General features: G+C 33.8%; 2 protein-coding genes and 2 long non-coding RNA genes across 5 annotated transcripts; 2 read left to right on the plus strand and 2 right to left on the minus strand.

Annotated features, from left to right (window-relative positions):
* Positions 1 to 1,730: 1,730 nt before the first annotated feature.
* LOC138857478 (uncharacterized) lies at positions 1,731 to 12,562 on the minus strand. Of its 2 annotated transcripts, XR_011396587.1 has the most exons (4): positions 12,174 to 12,562; positions 11,198 to 11,640; positions 5,366 to 11,127; positions 1,731 to 5,312 (listed from the first exon to the last, which is right to left on the minus strand). It is a non-coding gene; the product is annotated as an uncharacterized lncRNA (long non-coding RNA). The 2 variants fall into 2 exon arrangements; XR_011396586.1 differs by having other exon boundaries at positions 5,366 to 11,640.
* LOC106619092 (uncharacterized) lies at positions 5,268 to 7,296 on the plus strand. Its single transcript, XM_014237073.3, has 2 exons — positions 5,268 to 5,387; positions 5,541 to 7,296. Exons 1-2 carry the CDS (start codon positions 5,370 to 5,372, stop codon positions 6,090 to 6,092), a joined length of 570 nt encoding a protein of 189 aa, XP_014092548.2. The 5' UTR covers positions 5,268 to 5,369; the 3' UTR covers positions 6,093 to 7,296.
* Positions 12,563 to 12,797: 235 nt separating the features above from the next.
* On the plus strand, positions 12,798 to 16,793 carry LOC138857449 (sodium-coupled monocarboxylate transporter 2-like). The gene is made up of 8 exons (XM_070110053.1): positions 12,798 to 13,126; positions 13,232 to 13,391; positions 13,815 to 13,932; positions 14,059 to 14,126; positions 14,610 to 14,761; positions 15,443 to 15,648; positions 15,720 to 16,138; positions 16,217 to 16,793. Exons 1-8 carry the CDS (start codon positions 12,906 to 12,908, stop codon positions 16,616 to 16,618), a joined length of 1,746 nt encoding a protein of 581 aa, XP_069966154.1. The 5' UTR covers positions 12,798 to 12,905; the 3' UTR covers positions 16,619 to 16,793.
* LOC138857483 (uncharacterized) lies at positions 13,015 to 13,818 on the minus strand. The gene is made up of 2 exons (XR_011396595.1): positions 13,586 to 13,818; positions 13,015 to 13,520 (listed from the first exon to the last, which is right to left on the minus strand). It is a non-coding gene; the product is annotated as an uncharacterized lncRNA (long non-coding RNA).
* Positions 16,794 to 19,754: the final 2,961 nt, after the last annotated feature.

The following is a 19,754-nucleotide window of genomic DNA, read 5'->3' on the forward strand; positions in this document are numbered from 1 at the left end:
AAAAGGAATAACACTAACATGTTGTCATTGAAACCAAGTGTCAAGTATTGACTTTCATTTTGGAATGCGACCGAAGCACAGTAAAAATACTGATTAATGGTATATTTGGAATATATTCAAGTCCGTATGTAAAAGTGTGAACCTAAAACAGTAATATGCAAAATGAACAATCATGACTTGACTTGAAAATGTAGAGCCATTTAATTGTAGAATAAAAACAAGAAAGTTACCAAAAATAAGATAAGATGCTGAGCAATTAAATGTGAAAGCTTAAAATCATTGACCAAATTGACCATTTTATCAATAGCATCAAATTACTTTGTTATCCGAGTTGATTGGGTGCCGGGTGACAGCGCAATCGCTGAAAACTGAGCTAGCTCGGTACTCCGCTATTCTCTTGTCCTCTAGAGCTGGATCTGTAGACCTCCCGTGAGCTTAGTCTATTTCTAAAGGGTCTGGTGATCCTAATATCTATGAGTTTTGGGGTTCACAAAGGATGAGCATTAACAAGTGTACAACCCTAATCTAACCCTAAGATCGCAAAACCAGAACACTCCATGAAGTAATGATGCACTGACTATTTAGATCAGCCCGCCATTCAATTATTATAGTTGTGGTTAGTTACCTAATGAGGATGCAGCGTTTAAATTTCAATCAGACAGTGACTCGTTCACGGAATAACCTTTTATACAAACTTTTAAGCCGCTTACGAGATAATGAGGTTATACAAATTTCAGAAAGAGAAAGCAAACCGACTTAGCCCCATATCGAGCTATCATACGCCAAAGATTTGATTACTTTTCGGTCCACTGACTATCTAAATAATTCTTTACCTTCGAATTTATTTTTTACCAGTTTTTTCAGTTCGCTGTTCGGTAATGCGACTTCACACCGAAGATTGTAATGGTTTTTTTTTTTCAACTGTGGAGTGCGTAAAGTGATCATTTAACTTAAACAATATACCAGAGAAAATATTAAATGCCTTATTATTTTAGTTTTTCCATTTTCAAGGACTCATTTCTCTTCTTTAATCGTTATTCGTCGTCAAGCAAGTGTATAAAGATAGAGGGATTGAAACCTTTTCCAACACATCAAAAAGAGTCCAAAAACAGTATGTAATGACCAATTACTTCATTACAATTTTGAAAAAAAATTGCCAGTTCGAATCACTTCGTTGAGGTCGCCCTTTAAGTGCTTCTTAGCAACATGGTTTTGCACGGGCTGATAGGCCGGGCTGGGCTAAGTGGAGAAGGGCTCAGACTAATTGGTAACTTAAGATTTGAAGCTCAAGTTGAAGAATGCCATTGGAGCGTTTAAGATGGCATTGTGCATAAAGCAGCGCCAAAAAAGCTTGCCACTAGCGAGTAAAAAATAAAATTTCGGATTGGTGCAAGGAATACCGAAAGTGGTTGAAATATAAAACTTTAAAAACTTTTTGTACGTAAATAATCGTTTCATTTGCTTTGTTGTTGTAAAAGTACTTGATGGTCGTTTTGAGAAAGTGTGAGTGCCATGGTATGTCTGTATTCTTGTTCGCATTGTTTTGAGCCATACAATGGGTACAAATATTCAGCTGTGAGCCGGTGAACTGTTGCCTGGCATGCTGCCACCAGTACCACTTTTTGATATTTTTTATTTCTTTAAAAAAACAATTGTTTTTTCGTATATTTTATTGTCTACACTTTATGGTTATTATTACACGTGCAGATGCGACTAAAGACGGTAACTGTTTTTTTCGGCCGTGAGCAGTTTGTAGCACCAGCAGAAAGTGAGCAGACTTTGATTTAATGACCTCTGGGCTGCTGTCACTGGCGGCACTTTTTCTTGGTTCGTTAAGTTTGTTTTACAAAAAGATTTAGCCTGCTGGTTAGCTTATTTACTTGGTTGGTTTGAGAAATGTGGTTAGCATACCATTTTGACATAATATCCCCAAGTTAAGTGTGAAACGTATGATTATGTTGCATTGTGTGCAAATTTAATAGCATCACAGCAGTTGGTATTTTGGTATTTCCGTAAGAATTAAAATTTTAAATAGTGTACAAAGAAGAAGTGTTTTATTAATAATGGAAAATAATAGTGAAAATGAGCTTGCGAAAAATTTCTATTTATAAAACGTTAATCTCTTAGGTTCATATAATATTATTAAAATGTATATATTCTAGTCTCGGCAATTTCTTTTCAAAGACCATTTTGAGGTCAGAATGCAGAAAATCTCAATAGAAGCCTGATGCTAATTGGTGTAATTGTGCCCCCTTTTTCTTTGATTGTAAGCGCACGTGACATTCTTTTTGCATAGAGATTTCACATGCTTAAATTTTCATGAATGATACGTTTAAAATCTTCCTCCGATATCTGTAGAGTTCCAGCTATCCCAATCAAGCATCATTTTATGGTCACCCGAAATCAATTTGTCGAATATTTGGTGTCTTCTTCCATAGCAAACTCTTTTTTATGTTCTTTGGGTGTATCGTCTTAGGGGTACATAGGCGGAATTTCAAACTTCTAGGTCTGTTTTGGTTTCATCTAATATTCAACAAGAGCTTGGTGTATATTTGTTCCGTTGTTTATTATTTCGATACCAAATTAACCCGATAAGTTAAATGATTGATAAGCTATACAATTTTCTAAAAAACAAAATACTATTTGACCAAAACTACAGGATGCTGATAATCGTTTGCTAAATTTAATAATAAGTCCATACTAATCGGTGGAGAATTGGACGTCGAGATAATACGATTTAATACTTTTAAGTTAGTTGTTGAGGTTTCGCTATTATTGACAAGTTATGAAACTAGATCAATGCTTCTGTTGCTTATGGATGCGTCTATAACAAGATTTATTAAAATTTAAAGTACTGAAAAAATAATTCTGCTTAATTGCATGAAAAAAGAAACCAAATCAAAGAGAAAGTATTTTTGTTCTGCATAATATGCTGTTAAGTAAAGTTGAAATGAGAATTATTAATTTAAGATTTAATACATACCACATTATTACTCTTGGCCTTAGCGCCCTTGCAATATTTTCTTTATTAGCTATCAAATTATGCATTTCGTAACATTAAAACTTTCTCGACTCTTGTAAATGAACTGTTATGGAAGCTATGTATCCCTAGTTAAAAAACTTTTTCTTTCTTTTGGAAGTACATAGCCAAAATTTGCTACAGCTATGTACGTGGTTACTGCGTGCTGCCAGCGATGTTGTCATCTTCGTGTACAAACCGGGAATACAACTTGGAGCAGCAGCATCACCACTACTTGACTCTCAGCTGTTCATTGTTTTCGAGTGGCCTAACAACTTTTACACAGCGTACGCCACAATTGACGTGGCTACGGCAAGGAGCGCGGTGTGCGACAATTACCAAGCAGTAGACATGACTAGCAAGAGGCACTGAACTGTTATTGTTGTAGCAAATGCGTTGAAGAAGCCGCATAGGAAACAGTAAAATCATCAAAATTTGTTGTTTTGGTCACACACAAACTGCATGTGTTCGCACACTGGTGTTGCCGACTCATCCATGCCGGCTGCTGTTGCAACTATTATTAGTTGCAGTTACTGCAACAAATAGCATTACCGTTGCTGCAGGTGATTTCTTGATGTCTCGACTCGGCACTTTTTCCATGTCGTCAAGCATTAACGATTGCGTCTCGCCAGCGTTGCGGTGGATTGCAACGTTTCGACGTATCATCGCTTATTTCCTGTATTCTTATGTAATATTTATTTGCCATTTCGAGTTGTTAAGAGCTAAAGTTGATAATTGGTTGAAAAAGTAGTACAATCACATTACGCTCCACTACATGTTCACCATAACAATTGTCATCTCATTTTTTTGACAGCATCGCCTTATTCATAGTCTTCCTTTAGGTTGCTTCTGTTTGTCGACATCTGGTAACCCAATTGAGAATGTGGTAGCAATTACTGAGCTGCTGGGCAGTATGGTTATTATTTATTGAAAAAATCTCAAATTGGTTTTTTGAGAATACAAATATATCATACACGTATGTATATATTTATATAATAAGAAATAATTTTAAAAATTTTAAACTATTTATTTTCCATAGCGGTCTGCTTTGAGTAAAAATGTATATATGATGAAACCTAATGTCTTGTACTTCTCACTGAAAGTGGTTTGGTATTGCAAAACGATGTCTCGACGAGACAGTGGCACTGGTTGTATACACCGATTTAAATAATGATGGTGCCTTACATATTGCTGTTATGGCACCACAAGCATTTTATTTATTTTTAAGAACAGAATAATTAATGGCCGGATAATCCTTTTTGATTGTTAATTTTAATATGAAACGAATTGAAATTTCCCAGAGGACACGTACCCTTGTGTGCAATTAATTACTTTTAATTTTCCTGTTAAGTCCTAGACAGCGCAGACACTTTCCCAAAACGCAAAACTCGTTCGATTTCACAAATATTTCCTCTTTCATCTTATAACTATGTATTTTTCAATTGATTACTGTGGATTTTATAGATCGGTAAACCTTCGAGGTGAGTTTAAAATATTTCAGGTTTGCCAATATACGATTTTCCACTCATACTGTTACTACCGCATAGGATATGTAAACAACTCAAAAAAAATCAACAAAATACAAAAATATTGGAGCAAGGTGCAGGTGATAGCGAAAAAGTACATTTTCACCTAAGAAAGAAAAATGAGTGGCTATTTGCAGATACATATAAGGGAAAAATAAATAAAGTAATGTAAAGTAAATCATAAATATCACAATTTTACTGTAAAATGCATATGAGATCATAAACACATTAAAGACCAAATGAAATAAATCGAAAAAACTTCAAATTTCAAATGAGCAAGATTGTTGACAGTACTGCCCACAGGCTAAACATTTTTGGTAGGCCTCAATTGGAAGCAACAAATGCACGCTTAGCTAGAGCAACGTGATGATTCTCCAAACTATATTTACTAACATGATGATCGAGTTGTTGCTGAATTGGTGTAAAAGTAACAACCGAAGAGACCGAAAAACGCTTGCAGGTCGAGCATCGTTTTTGGTGTTGACGAATGTTTGTTTGTTTGTCTGTGGGGTCATACGCTTGGCTGTTGCTTTGGTTGAACGCTGATTTCGTCTCTTGATTGTTTTTTCTGACTGTCTTGGTTGCTTCGCTCGTTGCTTGCCTCCGACGCATACGCTCAGCAAGCAATGGTCGCATTGCGACTACAACAACTGCAACAAAGTCCACTCTAGTGTCATAAGCATTGGCGCGCTTCGTTGAGTAAGTATAAAGAGGCCTCACTGGGCAAAGTCAAAGCATTCAGTCGTTGGTTCCCTACAAGCAAACAACTAAATTTATTTTTTAATTTAAGTTTTACTTCTCTCCCCCACACAAAACTCACAACTATGAACTCCTTCTCCGTGGTAAGTATCGAAGTGATGAATAAAACACAATATATCGAACTATGATCATTTGATGAAAAGGATAATTCACCAATATTTATGGATAAAGTAGTTGCGTCAAGTTTTCAAATGGATTAATCGCGCTTTTTCCCTTTTCTAATTTGTTTCTTGCAGTTCTTGGTGTTTGCTTTAGCAGCACTGGTCGTTGCGGAACCACCATCAGGATATAATTATCCTAGAGGCGGCGGTGGCGGTGGCGGTGGTTCGTTCGGTGGCTTTGGTGGCGGCTCATTAGGAGGCGGCGGCGGCGGCGGTGGCTACCAAGCCGTAAGTGGCGGTTTCCAGACCTCTGAAGGCCAAAATGTCGATCCTCAGCTGTTGGAACAAGTACGTCAAATTCTGCTCAATGAGGAGAGCAAATCCGGCGGCGGTGGCGGCGGCGGCGGTGGTGGTGGTGGTGGTGGTGGTTACCCATCTGGCTCGTATGGCCCACCATCCGGTTCATATGGTCCACCTTCATCGTCTTATGGTGCGCCCGGTTTCGGTGGCGGCGGCCGTGTTGTCGGCATTGATTTGGAAGGTGTGCGTCAGGCTATCCAAGTGGCGCAATTCGCTCAACAGAGCACGCAAGCCGGCGGTGGTGGCTTCGGCGGTTACCCAAGCGCACCCTCTGGCTCATATGGTGCTCCATCGAGACCAAGTGGAAGTTATGGCGCGCCTTTCTAAGGTTTATGCGTGTGTCGACTTAAATACATTTAAATACTAGATATATAAACAAATCTTGTGCCTGTGACCAAGTAGATGAGTAGAAGAAGAGGAATAAAAAAAGCCAAGCATAAAAATATAAATTAAATGTAGACCACGATCCTCAGCCAATACACCAATCAATGAGACAATCAATCAAACAACATGCTGCCAAATAAATGAAATTGAAGTTGAAACTGAAAATGAAAATGAAAATGAAGATGATGATAATGATATATGATGAAAACGATGAGGGCGATTTAAGGCATTGATTGCGATGAAGCATAAATTGAAAGTGAAAGTGGTTAAAAAATAATTATTAACTACAACAATGCCAGCAACAACAATAACGCCACTCAATGGATTATTCGACGATCACGGAGGAAGCGACATTAGCAATAGCAACAACCAAATCATCGAAATCTGCAACATTGTTCCCCTTTTCGTTGCTGTCGCTGAATGTCTGAAACATGTGTTGTATAGAGACATGTAGAGTATGATAATATCTACACAATTTTCTTATTTCGATTTCGCACTGCCAGCCACATCCACCCATCACCGTCAAGCACAATGAACAACGCAAACAACAAAATTAAACCGACATTGTACGCGCCGTACTTTGCTCTGCAGCGACCTGTGCTAAAAATATACAACAACAATGTGTAGGGAACTTATAATTCCACTGCAACACCGAAAATCAACAACCAATCAACCAGCACCAATTCACTGCAACGGTTGCCGTTGTGCCGTTGTCAACGTCGGCGGTGGTACAGTTGCAAGTGGTGTATGGTGATGTGGGCCGTCAGTGATATTTCGTTTTCATTCTTCATGCGATCTCGCTCTTTCAACATCCAATCCCCCTCTATTTCCAAGGTATTTTCAATAAGCTATCCTTTATAACCCCCGCTGTTTCAACATATCCACCAAAAAGAACACATATTCCATTTTCCAACTCTTTTGGTGGATGTGTTTTGTTGAGTTTATTATTTTTATTTTTCTTGTAAATAGTTTTGAATTTTTTGTTTGTTTGTGTAAACAACAACAGTAACAGCAAAAAAAAAAAACAAAAAATGTTATAACGCATCACTAGCTTGTAAGTGTTTTTATTTGTATATGAAACAAACAAGGAAACAACAAAAAAAATATGAAAACAATAAAAAAAATAGTAAATTTTGTCACCGTTAAATTTGCATTTTGTTTTATTTACACCTAATCCCTAATCATAAAAGCTAGACTCATTACAGAAGATATGTAGGTAGTTCTTAAATATCACACCGGTTGTTGAAGATAAACATAGATTTCCATTAACGCAATAGCTGATTTTTGTTTTCCATTTTCAGACTTTTTTGAAGTGAAAATTTAAAAAAAAGTTTATGTCACTCGAAAAATATAAATTGTATTACGAATATACACAACAAACTATACTTCATAATTTACATATAATGTAAAGTATCTAAACAAATATATCAATACGATGGCATATTGAGGACAGGGTTTGACGACGTTTATTATTATTTGCAATTTTTGTTAAAAATTCTTTAAATACATAACTTTTGAAACAGCTGTTCGACTTTTGTCAATAAATTTCACCACATTTTATCAGAAAGCCTTTCCTAGCATCTTAGGGAATTTATGCGACTGTCAAATCAAAATTGTCAAACTATCATTTCTTTGGCAAAATAAATTTTAGAAATAGAAAAGTGAATATTGCTGATTTAACATATGTGAAAAATACAACTTTTCACAATAGTTGGTCAACTATAATACGTTTAAAATTGCTGTCAGACACTTATTTTTCTTAGTTTGTGCCCCATTTTTATTGATTTTTAAACAAGTTTGATACATTTTTCGGTTATAAAATTTAAAATTTGACTTTTATGTTGTAGCTGTTAGATGTTACAATTTGTATTGTTAAATGTATCTGTATTTTTTGATGTTACTCTTCCGCACTGTCATTGAGCGCATTTTTTCTCTTGACAGTAGACAGATAAAACTAACTACCAAAAACCAAATAAGTGCATCCCTAATGCATTTCGCATACACAAGATTCATTCATCGCTCTTTAAATATTTCCACCCCTAAATGAAATTACAAAAAATGCAACTTTTGCAAGGCAAAATTTGTACAATATAATAAAGAATATCGAATTTTCTCAACTTTCCTGGTTTGAATAGACTACGAAGATATTTTCTTAACTTAAAAAAACAAGTCTATTGCATAGTCATTCAGTAACATGCATATAAATATGTATGAGACCATGCATGAAAATACCACAAAAAAATGCAAGTGCCGACTTTTTACTCCCTATTTGCGGTTGATGATGCCACACTGATTAGTTTGCATAACATTGTACATATATATAATTTTCGCCGTGTGGTAAAACAAAACTGAAAGAAATTGATGTCTGTGGCACAATTTGGTTTATTACTGTTATAATGGTTTCTCAGCTGGTGCTGCTATTGTAGTTTTTTTCCTACGTAATGTATTGTTTAATAGTGGGGCATTAAGTTTGGCTTGGCTGGGCAGCGTACCCATGTGCAAACGACAGTTATGTATATACATACCTCCATACTCTTGCCTCCATGTGGAATGTTGCGGCAACAATTAACCCAGCTACCCAGTTGGCTTAGTGAGCAAACATATATTTAAACATACTTGTACATACTATGTGAGTATGTGTATAACATCGCAACTTGTTGTTATCAGCCACAATGTGCATACATACTTTTATTTACATTTATGTCTGTCATGTAGGCCATTCATTTTTCCTACTTCAATACATCACATATAACCATATTTTTAATGGTAAATAAAAGTTTAAAATAGTAAAAGTGACCGAATATTTATGTTTCGATAGTTTTATACAAATATGAGTAAAAGATTTTAATTTTATAATTATTGATACAAATTCCTTTAAATATGTATTTATGATGTTTTCTTCAAATATTGCCATGAAATTATAACTGATTTTTCTGCCCTGAACATGGTACATTAAGTTTGACAAAAAGTATATTACACCCAGAAGGAACGTCAGAATGACGAGCTGTGTAAATTTAGCCATGCTTATGAGAGATCTATCTGAAATTTTGTACACGTACTTTTCGTCCCAAGAAGCTGCTCAATTATCGGAACCATTTTCGGACTACTCTAGTATATAGCTTCCATATATGGCAGTACAATCTCCGAACAAATTGTTCATTTCGGAAAACTGTAGCATATAGCTGTCATATAAACTAATTGATCAAAATAAAGTCCTTGTATGAATCTTTTGTATTTGTAAAAAGTTTTATAGATTCGGTATAACCGAAGTTAACGTATTTCCTATGTATGGTTGACCATTCATAATCATTTTTTATTTGAATCTTCTTTTTCAATAATTAACATACTTTATATACAATAACTAATTTGTACAATATTCTTTTTTGTTTTTGCTTTGTTATTGTCTTGTCTACACAGTATAGCTGATGGTTTGACAGTTCTATCAGAGATTGCCAGCAAAAACTATTCGTGGAATATCTTGCTACTTTTGACTTGGAGCAAATATTTTTTACTCACTAACTTCTTTAAATTTTGTAAACCATTTTCATGTTTTGTATTTACCACATTATTTTAAATAATAAAATAAATATTATTATGAACCGCGAAGTGTTATGACATACGTATGAAAGCTGTCAATTTTTTTTTTAATTACGCGTAATTTTTATACTCGTGTATGATTAACAATCTGATCAGTAATGACTTTTAGATATTCGCAGAACACAAAGCTCTTGCTCAAAAATACGCAATAGAATGAGAGAATGAAAATTGATGCAACTTTTAAAACTATCCAAAATTCAATAGAAGTCAAATTAACTTATTGCAACATTTGTATACTATAAAAATGAATTTAATTCTTTTCTGCAGACTAAATGTGAATACAAAATCTTGTATGCTAAACTCAGCCAACGACCTTATTTTAGCTCTACTAATTTATCACGTACTTGTATGCCAAGTTATTTATCGATATCTGTTCACTGTGTATAAAATTGCGTGATTTCGAAAAAAAAATTTTGTATTTACGTATATATTGAAAATAAGTGTATGTGCACCTAAATAAAATCGACTTTTTTAATTGTGAAGTATATGCAATTAATTCTTCTTCTTTTTCTCAATACGGACCTTAACCATTTAACCCCAGACTTGATATAAATAGAATGTTAGAAATATAATGATATACACATTATATGAAAGGTAATATTGAAGCTAGAAAAAAGAATGGTTAGAAACAAAAATTTATCAAATTTTACCTTAATCATGAATCACAATGACAAATCTGGACTAGCCTAAGACCAATAGCTACCAGACATGTTTGCTAAAGTTTTTATAAGTTTTCAAGGTCGAATTAGCAAAACTACTCGAAACTCTTTTGTACGTGATCGCGATCGCTCATCCCTTATTTACGCATGGAACTAACGAGTTGCAATGTGTGTATGTTTTTTTTCCATGTTAATTCTTACAATGCACTGGAGTTTCGGGTAGTCGTGACTTGCTGGGTTTTAGAAAATTGATATGATGTGATTTCCATGGCGTATGAGTGATAATTTAATATTTCGACGAAAAAAGTGTGACATATCTTTCCGGTTGGGAATCAGGGAGTCAGGCAGTTTCATAGATCAGTAGAGTCCAGAAGTTAGATAAATCATAATTTTTTGAGAAAATGTTAAACCTTTCAATACAATTCCTTTGATATCAAAGACTCTTTACAACCCAGTCAAAAATTTTTATAAGCGATTACTTTGAATTTCCCACATAAAATGATCTGCTTTGTCATATTTATGAGTTTTTATATGCAAACTATTTTGGTGTCGTACTTGTACAAACCACATATTCCAATAGGCATTTTTGTCATTGCGCGTTGCGCACAGTTGTCAGCCACTTAATATATTTTCGTAGCAAACTATGTAGTTTGTAATGGCTGCAGTGCAGCGGCCTATTAAAAACACAGTAACGGATTGTCGCGCTGATGACGCGATCAATGCTGCCAAATGTTCATACAAATATAGCAATGAATATACATACATATAGGTAGCTGTTGCAAGCATTTTCACCTTTTTTGGTGCGAGGTCCGAATCTTCTGCTGCATGGCTTGTTGTTGCTTCTGATGGTGTTGATGCTACGGCTACCATATCATCATCGTTGTCATTTTGCGGTTACCAAAAGTGAAAGGATTTTGATTTTATTGCCGAATTTTGTTATTTTAATGTTTCAGGTTTTTGCGCTGCTTACATTTTACAATTGCTGACTTTTTAAGTAATCATTAATTTTTATTGTTTTGGTTTTATTGTAACTGAACGCTTGTACAGATGCCACTTGCACAAATGCCGTTTATATGTAGCATAAATGTAAATGTAATCGCATATTCTTGTTGTAATCATCCTTGGCGGCTTGCAGCTGCAGATACCATAAATGTAACGAGACCGAAACTGAAATCGAAGTTGAATGCATCTCTGACAATTTGCGGCTGTGCGAAATATTGCGTGAAAAAATTATGCTGCAAGTAGTGACAGAGTACATTGTTTGTATGTATGTACATTGGATGCTAAATTAAGTTGTTTTAAATCTTTTGTACACAGGTGTAAGTTTATACTAGGTAGGCGGGATTGCGAGTTTTTAAAATAAAAAAATTAAATTTAATTTTTAATGTCGATGATTAGATGTTAATTTTTTAATCCAAAATGTTTGGGATTAAAAATTGAAAATATTACTTTTTGATTTGAATAAACTCGAAGATATGTTAATTCTAAGGCACATTCTTTTTTAATTCTTAAATATATGCTTAAGATTGAAATTTTTCTTTTTTACTTTTAGGATAAAATTTTATTTTTAATCCGGTATGCGGGATTAAAATTTTGTTTTAGTTTTTAATCCCTTTTTTGGATTACAAAATAAGAAAAAATGTAATTCAAATGTTAATTCAATTATTTTTTAAATGCATTATTTGCAGCCCTGGTAGTAAATCACCATTTTCTTTATAAAAGATACTAAATAGTTTTCTGATTGAAAAAGTACCACTGCGAAAAGTACCTGACTCGAACCATTGCCCTCCTCCAAATAGTCAGTGTATTATTAGTAGCTCACAACATGTGAATTTCAAGAACAGTTTCGAACAAATTTCCAACCTAAAGGACTGCGAAAACCAGTGCATTGTTGCGACTGTATCTTTGTTTCTGGTGTGTACCAGTGGATCCATGTTTCGTTGTTAGTCACAAAACGCTCGAAAAACTCCCCTGTATTCCACTTAAACAGCGTCAAACACGGTGAAGTGATCTGTCGGTTGTACTGTTTGCACAAATATTCATATTTCGTATGATGCTTATAGCTGTTATTTTCTATAATAAGACATTTCCTTATAACATACGACACAATTAGCATTTACAATTCCTGAAAATTCTCTTCCAGTTGCCTATAACGTAGTCTAGTTACACTAAAAGATTGAAGTTTCGTTGGATTTATATGCAGCTGATATAATTACCTTTAGGTCTTCCAAAGGAGATAACAGATCATGTTATTTAAATTTAACTTTACAATGACTGGATGAAAATTTTATGATAATTGATAAGATTTTATTTTATTATTCTATACACTACATGCGTACATACATATATGTATATATAGTTAGAGGTTTTATAACTAAATTATGAAAGTAAAATTATACATTAACTGAAAGCTCCTCAGCCGGGCAGGTAAAGTCGGTTTATTAGACACTCACAAAATTTTGAATTCCGCCAGTAAAATAAACGCATTAGACCTGTCGAGATGTCAATCGAAAATAGTACATTCGGTGCTGTCGTCCATCAGTTTAACGATTTTAGTTTCGGTACTGTCGATTATGCCGTTTTCGTGTTGATGTTAAGTATTTCACTACTTATTGGTGTTTATTTCGGCTTTTTCGGACATGGGGCGGATAATACCGAGGAATATTTGCTTGGCGGTAAAAGAATGAAAACAATTCCGATTGCGTTTTCACTTGTAGCAAGGTCGGTGAGAAATCGAGATCGAGACAAAACTAATTTTACAAAACATATTTTGACCAACAAATATAAATCTTTATTTTTTTTCTACAAAATTTAATTTATTACTAGTCAATTATCGGCGGCTTCGATGACGGCAATTCCTGCTGAAATGTACTCGTTTGGCTTTAACTGGTTTTTCAATTTGGTCTCTTTGTTTTTAACAATACCGATGCTCTGTTGGATCATAATTCCTGTATTTTATAACAATAACCTATCCAACTGTTATGAGGTTTGTTTACATGTAAAAGTAAGAGAATATTTGAGTATTTCACATATTAAAAAAATAAAAATTTTTAGAAAGCTAAATACTTTTTTAGAAATACAGCCCGCTAATGATGTGTGTACATTTTTTTGATTCCTTAAATCAAATATTAACGAGTAAATTTTTGTGCGAAAACAAAATACAACAATTTAATTACTTACCTTATTTAAAATATTTATGTCTGCAATAAAGCTTTCTAAATCTTATTTACTAGATAGATTTAGATCGGACCACTATAGCACATAGATTCCATTCAAACTGAGCTATCAAACAAATTCTTGTTTGGAAAACATTTTTATTTGTGAAGTGTATATTTTAATATTTTTAGACTATCTAAAGACACTTTTAAAATCGTATCATATTCCATAAAACTCTCTTGTGTTTTTCTAGTATTTGGAATTACGTTTCAATCGCAACACCCGCAATCTAATGACGTTCGCTTTCATGCTTACTCTCTTTTTAATGATGCCGGTTTTCATATTTATACCGTCCCTCGCATTCGCACAAGGTTTGTTTAGAAATATACAATATATTTATATAAATCATAATATCTAAATACAAATTAATAAGTTTATGAACATTCTTCTTATTAATAAAGTGATAATGCTTTTATAATATTTTCATGTATATATAGTAACCGGAATTAATATACATTGGATAAATACCTTTATTTGCTCAATCTGCGTTATTTACACAATGTTGGTAAGTTAAATATCATAGAATAATAAAAAATAAATAAAAATAAATAATTCCGTTCGTACTTAACATTCCTACGACAGTGGGATCTACTCATCCGAAACGGAGCTGTATTCCTCAAAATTACTTAAAGAATAGGGCTATAATAACAAAAATCTCGAAATTAACTGTAACCTGCTTGGTTTTACTCTTCTAGATTATAGATCTAATTCTAATATTTTACTCATCCTCTTTATCATAAACTTAAATGATAGCCTAAAGACAATATTTACTATCTGTATATTTAAAATTTTTGTCTAGTTAGTTGAGGCAATTATACTTATTCGCGTGCAGTGTGTTTGTTTTCCGTACTTTTATTTACTACATATTTGTTATGTAAATATGTCTGTCAGTGAATTTAAGCTTATCGTTTTTTTCTAATTATTATATATGTATATTTTGTTCATTTCTTATTTGTTTAATAATCCGTTATTTTTTCATAAAAAAAAGGGTGGAATCAAAGCTGTTGTATGGACTGATGTGGTTCAGGGTGCAATAATGATTGGATCCGTGGCGCTCTTCTGTTTTTTGGGAGCACAGAAAGTTGGAGGATTTAGCGAAGTAATCAATAGAGCAGCTATGGGCGGTCGTTTGAATGTTGAGTAAGATTAAATTTGATATAGTTTAAAGAAATATGAGCGATTTTACATCAGCTCTGTGTTTTTTATACTCTCTTTCAACAAATGGCTGATTAGTAGTTTAGTACATCTATCTTTTGCTTTTAACAAATTGAGATATGTACATACCAGTATATCTATTGTAAAAACTAACTTGGCTCCTCAACTGTCTGTAATTTTTTAATTAGACAACCCTGCCTTCGCTAAGATTTTTATTATTCAGCATTACATTTAGCATCATAATTCTGTAAACCTGTAAACCACTGGACAGTTTTAAATAAATTTTGAAATGAAATCTTCATAGCAGTTTGTAAAAGGTAAAATCTTACTGTACCATCTCTACGCCTAACTGCTTTATACGTCATTTCATTTTTATAAAATTCTTGACATTAAACTAAACAAATTGAGCATCCGTATATAAAAAGAAGCAAAGGCTAGTAAAGATTATACCCCTCATATGTGCTTAGTTTAAACAAGTAGTTTAGTTTAGTGAACACAACCGTTTCTGTGCACCCGGTTAATTTTATGCCAATTAATTACTTCCCAAGAAATGTTTATGCAATGACAAACAAATGAGACCGATTTTACTAGAAACTAAACTCGATAAATATTAAGGTTACTTTGTTAACTAATTTAAATCTTATATACTATTTACCAACACTTCAGCTTCACTTTTGATGCCAAAACTCGAATAACCTTTTGGAACACCACCATTAGTGGCTTCTTTTTGTGGACGGCCTATGTGGGTTTAAACCAGAGCTGTGTACAGCGAGTCGTTGCGCTACCATCGATTGATCATGTGAGACGTTCGTTGATTCTTTTTGGACTTGGTGTCTTAGTAATAGTAGGCCTGAATTGTTTTGTTGGCATAAGTGAGTGGAAGTTTTTGATACTGTGTATTTTTATGTTTAAACATTTCCATACATTTATTTTACTACATTAGCGATGTATGCACTATACTACGATTGCGATCCGCTCACCAGTGGTTACGTGCAGAAACAGGATAAAATGATGCCGTTTTTTGTACAGGATATAGCCGGTCATCTTAAGGGTATGCCGGGCGTTTTTATCTCTAGCGTCTTCAGTGCGGCATTGAGTACCATGTCCGCTAGCTTGAACGCTTTAGCTGGTGTCGTATATTTGGATTACATCAAACCTCGTATAACGCACACTGAGAAGAAAGCTAACTTCATTATGCGTGGATTTATTTGTGTCTGTGGTATATACAGTATTATTGCCGGTGTCATAGTGGAGAAATTCTCTTCGATATTACAAGTGATATATTCAATTAGTGGCATAACATTGGGATCGGTGTTTGGAGTTTATCTGTTGGGCATGTTGATACCGCGTGCACACGCCAAAGTGAGTTGGAAATATTCTGATTTTTCTCTAAACTTAATAAAACATATATATATATATATACATATATTCCAAAACAAGGCCGCCTTCTGGTCGGTGCTGGCAAGCATGACATCGATGATTGTAATTGTTGTGGGTGCACAAGGACGTCTAAAATATATTGCTTTACCTTCCTCGGTGGAAAATTGTCCTGCAGCAAATACTAGTGAAACATTTTTGTTTAATACTACATCAACAACCGTCAATCTACCAACTTCATCAGCAAGCGATAGTTTTAACATTTTTGATATTTCTTTCAATTGGTACGTTACTGTGGGCAATCTAATTGTTTTTCTTGTCGCCTTACCACTCAGTTATATTTTGCCCGCTGAGAAGGATTTCAAATTAGATTTAAAGCTTTTATCGCCTGTGGTGCATCCATTTTACAAATATAAATTAACGCATACGGAAGAACTACCTGAGATGCAGAAAGTGGTTTTCTAGAGCACAATAAAGATGTCTTATTGCCTGATTAGCAGTGTAACTAAAATACACAAACTTTTTTTAGTAGTGTAATATAGCTTAAATAACTGAAATGTAAGCAATTTTGAATATTGCATTCCCATTACAAATAATAATTGAGTTTCATACTGCCTTCGGCCATGTTATATAATATAAATCAGTGTACTTACATTAAAATATAGGGGCTATTCTACTACTTTCTGACAAGGAATTTATACGAGTAGAGGTAAAGTAGAATGTTTCTGTCTAGTTAGTGATAACTTCCAAACTTAAAAATCGGACTTCAGTAACCAAGTTCATAAATCTAGCTTGTGTGCTCTTCATATAAATTATATTGAAAAAATTTATATATTTTTTTTTGGCAACTTAATATTATGATTGAAACTTTAATTAGGAATCAAGTAATATCCCTTTTAAGTTATTATCACGAAAAAATATGTATATTATAATTCTAAACCAACACGCGTTTAATGTATGGCAACATTTAATAGAAATATCCTCCAAATGAAGTTTGATACTACACACATGTTGAATATGATAAGATGAATATCACACATAACTGTAAACAATATAATTAGCTTTCCTACTTTAGAATCTACTGAAATAACGTCTGTATAAATATTTATAGGATATAGTGAAGCGCTAAGAGGTGTGTTAATCTTTAACATACTTATGTGTTTATCTATATGTTTCATTAATTAAAAAATTGCGCAAAAAAATTGTGAAATTTACCTTTTAGATAATACTATTTGCATAAAATAAGGGGCTCTCTCCTTAAAATGGCGTTGAAAAATAAACAAATAAGACCTTCGGTATCACATTTTTCAAACAATTTCGGCGTTATCTTGTGTGACAATTAACTCCTAAGAACGATATAAAACCAGATACACAAAAAAACATGAAAGGAACATAAAGTTGAATTGGAAATGATAAAATAGAATTACTTGCAAAAATTATATTTTATTTATATACAACAAGCCACTACAGTGGACTATAAACGTGGGTGCTACCTACAGACTCCCAAATTGTTTGGTTGATTGTCATAAACGAGCTTTTAATGCAATTGAAAATAAAGACTATCTTCCTTTTGTTCAAAACGTTATGGACCAATGTTTTTTCCAGTTTAACTCACACAAAAGCAAGGAAAACGTTAGCTTCGGTTGCACCGAAGGTATAATACCCTTCCCAAATATAAAAGACTCCATACAAGAACTTGATTTGATCGATCAGTTTGTATGGCAGCTACATATGTATATGCTATAGTTTTCTGATCTAAACAATATGAATAATCGGAGATTGTAGCGCTGTGTTGGATAATAATATATGCAAAATTTCGAGATATTTGTCAAATAAAATGTTTTGCATACAACAAATAGGTTTTCATCAATAAGTTTGTATTGCACATATGTATATGTTATAGTAGTCCAATATCGGCGATTCTGATAAATGAGCAGATTCTTACAGAACGTGTGCAAAATTTTAGATCGATAACTCAAAAACTCTTGTGTCTCAGTTCACGTATTTTTTATTATTATTATTTTTTTTTATAGTAGGGGGAAGCATCAAAAGCCGCAATGCGGAACCTTAATCCGCTAAACCTAACCCACTCCCATTTCATATCTCTTCCACGAAACCACTGGACTAAGTATTACTTCATGGGAGAGAAGTACGAACCGACTGATCCCTAATCTGTTGTAAGTATCTCAGTCTTGTCATAATCAGAGCTGACGCATAGATGACAGCTTTCCATTTAATAGAGGACTCGCACATAAGTGCTGTCAAATTTTCCACCGTGAAACTACCGATGTCTGGTATCAGTCTGTGGGTCCAGCACCCTTTAGATGAGGTTTGTCACCGTTGCCGCCACATTGCAATGCTTTTGGTACTTTCCTCTATTTTTGCTGCTGTAGAAGGTTCGGATAGCCGGTATAAACGCGCAAATTCATTTACCTTGATGTCAATGGGCGCCATACTGGCTAACACTTCAGCAGCGTCGTTTGATATGGTTCGGAAAGCACTTATCACGCCTAGCGCCTTGATCCATATTGGACCGGCAAACAAAATAACTGATCTCATTACCTTAGCTGTTAAAAATCGTCAGCTGAAACGCACACAGCCTCTATTTGCCATCATTCTAGATAAAGCATTATAAATTTTATTTGCTTTACCTGTTGTGTTTTTCAAGTGCTCTTTAAATTTTTAGACTTGAAACGCGTGTATATACAGACAGATGGACAAACAGACATGACTCAATCGACTCAGCTCGCTAATCATATATATGTATATACTTTATGGGGTCTCCGAAGTTTCTTTCAGGGTGTCCAAAAAATCGTGGCAAACCTGTTATACACTGTTCAGGGTGTTGGTGTGGGTGGGTATATAATTAACTTATTTCGAATACAGTATTTTGTAATTAAAAAAAGTAATTTTATAATACATAATTCTGCAAAACACCATAAAATTGTTCCCACATACTCCAAATGAAATTTAAATGATTTTGAAGCTAAAAACATGAAAAATTATTTAATTTTACTACTTTAGTAACTGAAATGCAACAATTTTTTATCATATGCAAATATAGTTTTTCACTCGTTTTATACTCAAAATTGAGCACTTGAAATATTTACGAGTAATGCGATTTCTGCGGACTCATTTGACGACGTTGAGCATCGTACCATAATAAATATATATTTTACGTCGCACCAAAAGTAAAACAACATATAAAGGGATGAGAAAGCTTGAGTGTGAAAATTCAATAGTGATATCTATGTTCTTACATATAAGTAAGATAGGATAAAGATGAAATCATTGCACGAGTTCAAAATTAATTCATAAAATAAAAAATAGTGCGTTGTGAAATGACAGCGTTTCGTACTATGTTGGCATATATATGTATACATATATACGTATGTATGTGTGTGCTAAATTACCCTACAAGAACAGTGACAGAACAAAGTTTCTATCATTTTCTTAAGAGCCTAGTACAAAATTATGTAAACAAACAAACAATTGTGTGATTTTGCATCTCTATTTAACACATGGGCATTCGTAATTGATTCACAGTAAAATGACTGTCAATGTTTACGATTTTTCCAAAAGTAAATTTTGTATACGTCGA

This window comes from Bactrocera oleae, chromosome 2 (assembly GCF_042242935.1).
Source record: "Bactrocera oleae isolate idBacOlea1 chromosome 2, idBacOlea1, whole genome shotgun sequence".
Taxonomy (NCBI): domain Eukaryota; kingdom Metazoa; phylum Arthropoda; class Insecta; order Diptera; family Tephritidae; genus Bactrocera; species Bactrocera oleae.

What these genes read in the sequence shown, in the direction of transcription:
- LOC138857449 (XM_070110053.1), top strand. Translation starts at nt 12,906, where the DNA reads ATGTCAATCGAAAATAGTACATTCGGTGCTGTCGTCCATCAGTTTAAC. An exon ending in GTCCCTCGCATTCGCACAAG is followed by an intron (nt 13,933 to 14,058) that starts GTTTGTTTAGAA and finishes ATGTATATATAG; the next exon opens with TAACCGGAATTAATATACAT. An exon ending in GCGTTATTTACACAATGTTG is followed by an intron (nt 14,127 to 14,609) that starts GTAAGTTAAATA and finishes CATAAAAAAAAG; the next exon opens with GGTGGAATCAAAGCTGTTGT.